Here is a 10442-nt window from a genome sequence, read left to right as displayed (position 1 = left end):
GGCCATGTAGCTTTGGATTTTTTTCTTCCTCATTAATAAAACCCTTCATTTAAAAACTGCATTTTGTGTTTACTTGTGTTGTCTTTGACTAATGTTTAAATTTGTTTGATGATCTGAAACATTTAAGTGTGGAAAACATGCAAAAAAGTAAGAAATCAGGAAGGGGGCAAACACTTTTTCACACCACTGTATATTACGTCAGTAAATAGCACACTGTGAATTTAGGAGCTTTTAAGTGTCTTAAAAAAGTTGGTCACAAACAAGTGGCTAAATGAGACTACAGAACATCATCACGCTGAACATAGCTTTACAGCCTTGTTGTGGTGGTGCAACATGTTCTCATCCCAAGTCGTCACGTAGTGCTAGTTTGTCAGTGGACTTTCATGTCTACATATTACATGCTAGGTATCCTCCTGCGTCTGCTGCTGATATTCTGGTCTGCTGCAGACAACGCCAGGACGTCAACCAAAGCACGTGGTTGGGTTTAGAAATAAACGCCATGATTTGGCTCTACATTCATGTGGGAAGCAAACTTCGGCTCCCAGGTGAAAGTCTGGGGTTTGTTGGACCCACCCACCTTATAAAGACTCTCCAGCTCCTTATCTGACTCTTTCCCCTTGACTGCCTTAACACTGGAATTTCTCACTTGTGGGATCACTAAAGGTGTATCTTATCTGATCTTATCTTATATTACATTGTTACCGGCAGCGTTTCAAACTGACACTGTCCAGCTTTGAAATTTGCATCACCTGGCCTTTCCTAACAATGACTGTGAACAAGCTGATTAAAGGGATAGTGCACCCAAAAATGAAAATTCAGCCATTATCTACTCACCCATATGCCGAGGGAGGCTCAGGTGAAGTTTTAGAGTCCTCACATCACTTGCAGAGATCCAAGGGGAGAGGAGGTAGCAACACAACTCCACCTAATGGAGGCTGACGGCGCCCCAGATTCAAACGTCCAAAAACACATCATTGAAACCACAAAATATCTCCATACTGCTCGTCCGTAGTGATCCTCCACATAAAAAGTTGTTTGGAAAAACGTCATTTGAACTCTGTTTTTAGCCTCATTGTAGCCTGTAGCTCTGACTGCCTCTCTGTGCACCGCGCTCATGTGTGTGCGCTTGCACGGGAAAGCACATGAACACACATGAAGACGGTGCCCATGTCTCACGGTCTTTCCAAACAACTTTTTATGTCGGGGCTTCAGGACACTTGGATCACTACGGACGAGCAGTATGGGCTTCAGGACACTTGGATCACTACGGACGAGCAGTATGGAGATATGTTGTGGTTTCAATGATGTGTTTTTGGACGTTTGAATCTGGGGCGCCGTCAGCCTCCATTAGGTGGAGTTGTGTTGCTACCTCCTCTCCCCTTGGATCTCTGCAAGTGATGTGAGGACTCTAAAACTTCACCTGAGCCTCCCTCGGCATATGGGTGAGTAGATAATGGCTGAATTTACATTTTTGGGTGCACTATCCCTTTAAGGTCTGAGACCCTGGGAAAAGTTGTCTGAGAGCTCAAATGCCTTGGGGTGTCCAAACATTTGGATGGTGCTCCTTACAAGTTTTTTTTTTTTCACTCTAAAATTGTTCAAAACAAAAAAAATAAAACACTGATCTTGATTAAAATGTTGAAAAGCATGTTTCATCTTTAACGTCGTGTCTTTATGAGATCAGTTCATCTTCTACTCACTTAACTACTCATAATAAAGGAAATTTTGACCAAACTCTTGCATACCACTGTTTATTCTTAACAAAATATATAAGTATCATAAACTTAAGCACGATATCTTTGCCAATTGGACCTGCTTGAGTTTCCTGAACACGTTTCACCTTTCATCCAAGAGGCTTCTTCACTTCTAACGGACTGGTGCGGAGTCGCAGGCTTTAAACTCTGTGTGGATGTGAACCCTTACAGAGTCAAGAGTCAACATTTCACACCCACAGAGTTTAAAGCCTGCGACTCTGCACCAGTCCGTTAGAAGTGAAGAAGCTGAATGAAAGGTGAAACGTGTTCAAGAAACTCAAGTCCAGTTGCCTATGATATAGCACTCAGGATTACCTTGACCTGGATGACTGAGAATCTTCACCGACAAGTATCATAAGCGTTTGGTTGCCACAGAGTTTATTTTCTGCAATAATCCAAGATCCAATGGAAAAGTCCTGTTGGCTTTTTGATGAGGGTGACTCTAACTTCCATGTTAACCTACAAATAAATGTCCCTGCAGCACTGTTGTGTCAAAGTATTATGAGGTAGCTGAGATTCCTGAGATGTGCATTTTAACAATGAAATGTAATCTTTGCTTTATTCCTCCAGGACAATGAAGAGCCTTTCCATGTGGCAAATCTAGACAACATAGTGTCGAGGTACTACAGGTGGATCACTAACCTCCCTCGAGTCAAGCCTTTCTATGCAGTGAAGTGCAACAACACAGCAGCAGTTCTGAGGATGATGAATGTTTTGGACACTGGTTTCGACTGTGCTAGCAAGGTATCTCAGAGATCATCTAGCTCTGTTTTCTTTGTCATAGAGAAACGTTGTCTCCATCTCAGCTGCTCATCTGAAACATGTTTGGGTCTAACACAGGGTGAGATCCAGATGATGCTGTCCCTCGGAGTGACACCTGAGAAAATCATTTACGCACATACAACCAAACCGATGTCACACATCAGATACGCCTGTGCTCATGGAGTCGATAAGATGACTTTTGATAATGAGGATGAACTCCTAAAAATTTCTCTGTGTCACCCCAAAGCCAAGTAAGTGACCAACTACTAATGTTTTGTTTCTGTTGAGTGTAGACTCTTTTTAGTGTATTAATACTTTTGAATCTTTCCAGACTGGTACTCCGCATCGCAGTGGATGACTCCAAATCGTTGGTGAGACTCAATTCAAAGTTCGGAGCCAGTCTGGAGTCAGTTGGTAAGCTGCTGGAACGTGCTGGAGAGCTCGACTTGGAGGTCATCGGGGTCAGCTTTCATGTCGGCAGCGGCTGCACTGACGGCGGGGCGTTCAGGCAGGCCATAGCAGATGCACGACGTGTCTTTGACATGGGGGTAAGTCATTGTCGTAGCAACAGAACACAAGAATTGAACTGAATGTTTGGTCAAGTTTGAGTCCTTAGGTCTTATTTGGAAGATATTCACCCATTCTTCCTGCAGAAGGCTTCTAGCTCTGTGAGATTCTTGGGCTGTCTTCATGCTCTGCTCTTTGAGGTCTGTCCACAGATGTTTAATGATGTTCAGGTCGGGGGACTGTGAGGGGCGTGGCTCTCTTCACCCGTCTACCCGTGAAATGTTTCCCGTGCCAATGGCTGCAACACAAGCCCAAAGCATCATCCATCCACCCCCGTGTTTAACAGTTTTTTTTCTCCAAACATACCTTTGCTCATTGTGTCCAAAAAGTTCTGTTTTACCTTCATCAGTCCACAGGACATGTTTCCAGAAAGCATCAGGCTTGTTTCAATGTTTCTTTGCAAAGTTGTGAGGCTGAATGTTGTGGTGAGGACACAGGAAAGGTTTTCTTCTGATGACTCTTCCATGAAGGTCATACCTGTCCAGGTGTGTCTGCACAGTAGAACAGTGCACCACCACTCTTCCTTTCTAACAATCAGCATGAACACTAACAATTGATTTTTGTCTTTTTCAGAATTTGCAGGGATTCCAGATGAGACTCTTGGATATTGGTGGAGGGTTCTCTGGGGCCGGAGGTGTTCAAGGATCATTTGAGGAGGTAAAGTTAAAAAAATACACAGTGGTAGTACTCATTCATGGTTGTGCTGCACCTTTATTATGCCGGTCAAACAAATGACAAAATGAACAAAAAACAAAAACATATATAGGTCCACAGAATGATGCAGAAGTAATGACTACATCTAAACGCCCTGATATTGACCTGGTGACGGCGCTAAACAAGGAAGCAGTCCTGAGTGCTTGTAAGGAGGCAGGTTGGGGTGGTGGATGGGTCACATAAAAACAGACTTTAGCCCGGGACTTTTCCCTGGAGTCACGTGTTCATCTGTCTTAACTTTGAGTCATTTTAAGGTGCATCCTCACCATGTTTGTTTTCCTAAATCTAACCTCCACAACTTAACATTAATTACATAACTAAGGATGTGACATCATTCGTGGGGCCCAGTACGTTGCAACATGTGTAGATGATGACCAGGCTTAAACTGTTGTTGTTATCCTGCCGACAATGCCAAATATGTTGTAGCATAAATAAGACTTAAAATGAGAGAGACTCAGACATGGAGTTACACATTGGAGGGTTCACTCGTGAGAAAGTCAAATAATTAATACGTCCTGACAATTTATAGTGTGTGACAAACAAGCATTGTAGGAACTGAAGGTACTGTCCAAGGGCCATTTCCTGCCATTATAGCTGAGAGAGCAATTGATTCTCCCAATTTAGCCAGAAACATGCCAAACCATGGCTGAAGTCACTTCAGGATAACAACAGCAGTTTAAGCCAGGTCATCATCTACACTATAGTTTTCATCCAGGTTTTCTGTGATGCTGGTTACAGTTGGTCACTTCGTATTGAAGTGTCAGCAAAATGTCTGGATTATTGATAGAATATTTCACAGGTAATAAACTATCAATCCATTGTGTTTTTCCCTCCTAGTGTTCAGAAGTCATTAATGAAGCACTGGATAAATTCTTCCCGCCTGACTGCGGGGTGAAGATCATGGCAGAACCAGGCCGATTCTTCGTGGAATCAGCCTTCACAGTGGCACTGAACGTCATTGCCAAAAGAGTAATCTTAGATGATATGGACGACCACAGCGGTAATGTTTATGTGTCTTTTGAAGCCACATGACTGTTGAGTATCTAGAATTAGCACAATCAAGACTTGCAGTACTTACTTTGTGCAGAACTCCAGATACCTGGTTGCATGTGGTGTAGGGGCAAAGGTGCCAACGATAAAAAGGACCATTAGGGCTCAAAATCTGACCAGTGCAAGGAAGTATTATTATTTATTGACGGGCTAATGATGCTCGAAAACTCACAAAAGTTTTCACAAGCATCAGAGCTGGGTGTAACAAAATGGCTTAAGAGAGCCCCCCTACAACATTTCAACAAAGTAGCACTCATTGTACGTTTCATCAAGATGTATGAAATTTGGAAGACACAAGTCCCTTGCAAAGAATCAAAAGGCCTCTTGGAGCCCTACGCTAACGTTCGATCAGCTGTTTTAAATCAATGGTGCAATTTTGGTGTATCTTTGGCCATTAAAACTGGGCTGTCAGATCATAAGACCATTAAACACCATTAAACAGGAAGCTGCTGTAACTTGGGGGGACATTGTAATTAATGAGAGTTCAGCTTGAAGGCATCTGCATGCCAATACTGAGTCAAAGTAACTGTGCCACCCACTGGCAACAGTGGATTTACAGGAATTCTACATTGTGTAATTGACACTTGACATGTAGCGACTTCACGCATGTTCAGCACGTGTTCTGGCATTTTCAAAGTATTTGTTGAATGAATGATAGTTGCCATTTTAACAATGTTTATTTGCATGTATTTTTTCCAGATGATGAGGAAAAGGGCTGTGACAGAACGATGATGTACTACCTTAACGATGGAGTGTACGGTTCCCTGAGCTGCATTATCTTTGACCCAGCTAACGCCGACCTTAAACCATATCCTCACAGGGTAATACAATACATCCTCATACCTTACCAGTGACTCCCAAAACAACATACATGACTGCTGGACAGCGCCAGCAACTTGTGCCTGTTGCTTTAACGAGAGACGATCCTGCGATGGGATCACTTCAGCCACGATACAGCAATATGAGACCTATATCCAATGTGGGCCAGGGGTGTACAGTGGGGGAGCCAATGGCCCCTTTACCACTTCCTACCCAACTTTTTCAAGCCCCTTTGCTCAGACCACATTCATCTTTGAACTCAAGCTTCATTTTTATCTCAACTACACACCTGTAAAGATTGAAGGTGAATCTTGCACAGTGGTGACACTGTTGGGTTGATAACAAATGTCCACAGACAACCAGACATAACACCTGGCAAAACACTCAAAACCATTCTGTGGTAGTTACCTCTGCAGTAGGTGCCATCTAGACCACAATTTTCCATGACAGCTCACAAGGTGTGAACCATGCCAGACATCACAAAGTTGTCACCGCTGGTAAACGTGGTTGCAAGGTTGCTAACGGTCCCAGTCATGCACCAGAAGTACATGGTTATGTTTAGCAAAAAAGGTCAAAGTTTGGGTCAAAGTCATTATTACATTGACTTTTAGTTTCACACGGGACATGAACACCAGTCTCCAGGGTGAAAGTCCTGTGTTTGTTTGACCCATCCATCCATTCCAATCTTGTTCCTATGTGATCTTTGTCAATCTTTATACTACGTCATCGCTCATGTCATAATTTACAACTGCAACTAGAGGTCGCCACCTAACAATAAATGTAAATATGGGTCATAATAAGTTACTTGCACCTACAGGGCCATTCTTTCATTGAGGGCGGGCTGGTTAATATCAACCCTGTCACCACGTAGGAACTTCAGTGTTTGAAGGTTCTGTGAAACAAGATTATGAATGGAGCGTGAAATGGATCAGCGGTTTGGCATGGCATCTGCAGTGATGCGAGCACTGTGCCGGATGGTCCTGGTGAAGAGAGAGCTGTTTGCATCTGATCAGGATCCTCCTGGGCGCCTCCTGTTAGAGGTGTTTTCTGGACATGTCCAACTAGTAGCAGGCCCCGGGGCAGACCCAGAACACACTGGAGGGATTATGTATTTCGTCTGGCCTGGGAACACCAGGGGAGAGGGATGTCTGGAGTACTTTGCTCAGCCTGCTGCCCCCGAGACCCGGCTTCAGATAAGTGGTTGAAAATGGACGGATGGATGCTTAGGTTCCTGAGTTATAAATGAACAAACCTGATGTCCTCTTCATGCACAGTTACTGAGAATTGTTTGTTTAAAATAAGATCTGGAACAGCATGTTGGAGGCTGTCACTTTCCATCTGGCCGAGAACATTTTAAAACTTGATGTCAGATATGAGATGAAAGGAGTAGGTTGAGAGAGAATATGACAACATGTGTGATGTGGATTTTTCTTTTTACTGTTTGTGCAGGCTGTTGAGAACGGCGAGCGGCGATACCGGTCTGTCATCTGGGGTCCAACCTGCGACAGCATCGACAAAGTAACAAGCAACTACTGGATGCCTGAGTCTTACGTGGGGGACTGGCTTCTCATCGACAACATGGGCGCTTACACTCTTAGTGCATCCACTGACTTCAATAGCTTTGAAAGGGCTCACGTCTATCCTGTCGTGACAGCTGAGACATGGCACGCCTTAGACCTTTCTCACCTCTACAACATTTATTGATAAGTCTGGGGCCGTATTCACAAAGCTTCCTCGTACGAAGAGTTGCTCCTAGTGACGAAATTCTTAGAACTGTGAAGTTTTCTTAGAATTTCCTCTTAAAGTCAAGCCTAGGTCCTCGTAAAGATGAAAGTTATTCACGAGCATCTTAGACCTGAAAAGAGCTCAAAAGGTGAAAAACTGTTCAGAGCAGGAAGGAGAACCTTAAAGAGGCTTAAGAGTTTCTTAAGCAGGGGAGAAAATGGTGGAAACACAAAGAGGTCTGAGATGTATTCTCCAAACCTTAGATCGTGCAGGGATAATATGTGTGGTCGATCCCAGAAGAGATATGCACACGTTTTCCACCTAATGCTGGAAACACATTGGTGCTGCGCCGCCATGTGATGCCAAGTGCTGGTCCTAGCACACTGGACACGTCGTTCTGCAGCTGGTCAACAGACGACCACGCGAAGTTATTGTTACTGAAAGATGCATACTTCTTCCACCTTTGCGTTAGCTTCAAATTATGTGTGGACAGCCACTAAGTTGATTTCTCACCTGAAGAGCCAATCAACAGAGCTATGACTCGCCAGGAAGTATCTGTCTTTATAATGACAGGACTGTTGGTCGTTTAGCTCAGGATATTTCTCGACCTCAACAACGAGGTCTCTCTTCATCCATTCGTCATCACACAGGAGACACAGCAATAGCTACAGAGCTCTCTTTATACATCCATGGTAAGGAGGGGAGTCGAGCTGCTACAGGAGCTTATAAGCAGAGAGCGAGTGGGGAGAAAAGCATTTAATTCCAGGTGTAGTGAAGCTGAAAACAGGACAGTGGCGTGAGGTCCTTTCACAGTCTCATACTGTGATGCAGTTCATTTCATGTCCACTGGGGGTCCTCACACCTTACAGGCTCACAAAGGGTGTGACTGTGACAACCAATCACACCTGTTTATAAAAGCATACCTAGCAACAGGGTCAACCACACCTCCTCACTACAGTAAAACATTTTGTCCCTTCCTTGCTCAGCGTTGCTCTGAGAACTTTCCTAAATCCCTCAATCAGGACTCTTTATTAAAACATTTAGGCTGAGTTAGGAGCTCTCTGACATGATTCATAGGATGTTTGTGAATACGGCCCCAGATGACTTCTGTTGGACAATGACTCAATACATGGTAAATGGTAAATGGTAAATGGACTGCACTTGTATAGCGCTTTTCAAGTCCTCCAATTACTCAAAGCGCTTTTACACTACATGTCACATTCACCCACTCACACACATTCACACTCTGATGGCCGAGGCTACCATACAAGGCGACACCTGTGACTCAGTAACCATTCACATGTGCTCACTCACTGATGAAACAGCCATCAGGAGCAATTTGGGGTTCAGTATCTTGCACAAGGATACTTCGACATGCGGACTGGAGGAACCAGCGATCGACCTGCCGATCTTCTGATGAGTGGACGACCCGCTCTACCTCTGAGCCCCAGCTGCCTGAACAAACATAGGCATTTAACATCTGTCATCGATTGGTCAGTTTGTCAGGCCTAGTGTGAAGATTTTGTCAGGTATATTAATTGCGCTGCACCTGCAGTCAGGGTACCCAAATATGCTCTGATTGTGTTGTCAATGTGCTAACTGGCTAACTAGCATCAAGACGCTCTTCCTGTTTCCCTTTTTCAATGATGAATACAGACGACCGCCATCTGCTGCTGTGGAGACTTATTTCCTCTCAGCAGGAGCACAACATATGTGCTGGTTGGCCGTCAGCTGGAGTCTTTGCTGTGTGTTGATGTGCAAATTTTTGGCCGGGACACAGGCAGCATAAAGCAACACAAAAGTCCGCTTTCGTTGATGCTAGTTCTGTGAAGTTGGTTTGGTGCATCTGGGCCTTGATCAAGACATCTTTCACCCTTCATCCGGTTAAAACATGTAGTTAAAAATGACTAAGATCTAAAAAGTGTATCGTAAAAGTCAGTTTTTGACAGCTTTTGTGAGAAATTGAAATCTCATCTGAAAAATTTGTTCTTTTTTTTTTCTTCTTTTTTTTCTTTTTAAACATCTTGATGTTTTGTGGCGGTCTGATGTAAACAAGAGATATCTCAACCAAGTTTGTTGGTCCAGATCTGGATCTGAGTCCTCTAACTTCAACACATTTTCACTCCCATCACGTCAAAAAACAACGGGCTCGGTACCCTCATGCATCAGTTTTGGACATTTAGGGATGGCGAGTCAATCTTTGCTTGTTACATGCATTCTCTCTTTTATTACACTTACACTTTTGTTGGAAATGTAAAGTTACTGTTCGTTAAATGTGCACAGTCTTTTTTTAAAATAAAGTTTCATGTAGGCAAAACACTTTTTTTGGTTTACTTCCTTAGGTTTGGAAAAAACCCACAATGGTTTGGCTTAAAAATAAGGATGCTTGTAAGGAACATAATAACATCATGTGACATACGACCCTAGCCTAGGATGCTAAACATTATACGTTGTTATTGAAACTCCAACTCCAACTCCAACACGACACGATCAGTGGGCTCCCAGATTAAAGTTTACTTCACCCATCCACCTCCCCTCCCTCCTGCCCTGTGCGGACTTTCTTGCTCTTAAACTGCCCTTGTTGCCTGGATTGTTAACAAACGCTGACACCCAGGTCATCTTGTAACGCTGCTAAACAGTGCCTCTGTGCGTCAGTTTCTGACACCGATGGGCCAGTGAAAGAGCATCTGTTTTCGACGAGTTGGGAGTAAGACAGGGTTGCTGATTTTGGGTATCTTGTAAGACTGAAGATGTTTCACACTGGAGATGTTAAGACTTCAATAAAAGTCCACTCTCTGCTGAACAGTGGTGTCACAGAGTTGTGCTTCTTTACCACAGACACACAAAGAGAAAACACAAACCTGACAATAGAGACCTTAATTTTAAAGGGATAGTGCACCCAAAAATGAAAATTCAGCCATTATCTACTCACCCATATGCCGAGGGAGGCTCAGGTGAAGTTTTAGAGTCCTCACATCACTTGCAGAGATCCAAGGGGAGAGGAGGTAGCAACACAACTCCACCTAATGGAGGCTGACGGCGCCCCAGATT

At 43.7% G+C, this 10442-nt stretch overlaps 1 protein-coding gene across 1 annotated transcript in view; it reads left to right on the top strand.

Annotated features, from left to right (window-relative positions):
- The window catches only part of LOC126404968 (ornithine decarboxylase-like), an 11897-nt gene extending 1703 nt beyond the window's left edge, over nt 1-10194 (top strand). Inside the window, exons 3-9 of the mRNA XM_050068434.1 lie at nt 2325-2498; nt 2595-2767; nt 2848-3064; nt 3657-3740; nt 4635-4797; nt 5547-5668; nt 7116-10194. Of these exons, the coding sequence (XP_049924391.1) occupies nt 2325-2498; nt 2595-2767; nt 2848-3064; nt 3657-3740; nt 4635-4797; nt 5547-5668; nt 7116-7370 (1188 nt within the window). The 3' untranslated portion in view covers nt 7371-10194. The remainder of the gene's footprint in view (nt 1-2324; nt 2499-2594; nt 2768-2847; nt 3065-3656; nt 3741-4634; nt 4798-5546; nt 5669-7115) is intronic.
- The last annotated feature ends 248 nt before the right edge of the window (nt 10195-10442 follow it).

The sequence above is a fragment of the Epinephelus moara genome, chromosome 18 (assembly GCF_006386435.1).
Source record: "Epinephelus moara isolate mb chromosome 18, YSFRI_EMoa_1.0, whole genome shotgun sequence".
NCBI classification, from domain to species: domain Eukaryota; kingdom Metazoa; phylum Chordata; class Actinopteri; order Perciformes; family Serranidae; genus Epinephelus; species Epinephelus moara.
The sequence above is the reverse complement of the archived record's forward strand: the minus strand, read 5'-3'. Positions and strand labels throughout refer to the sequence as shown.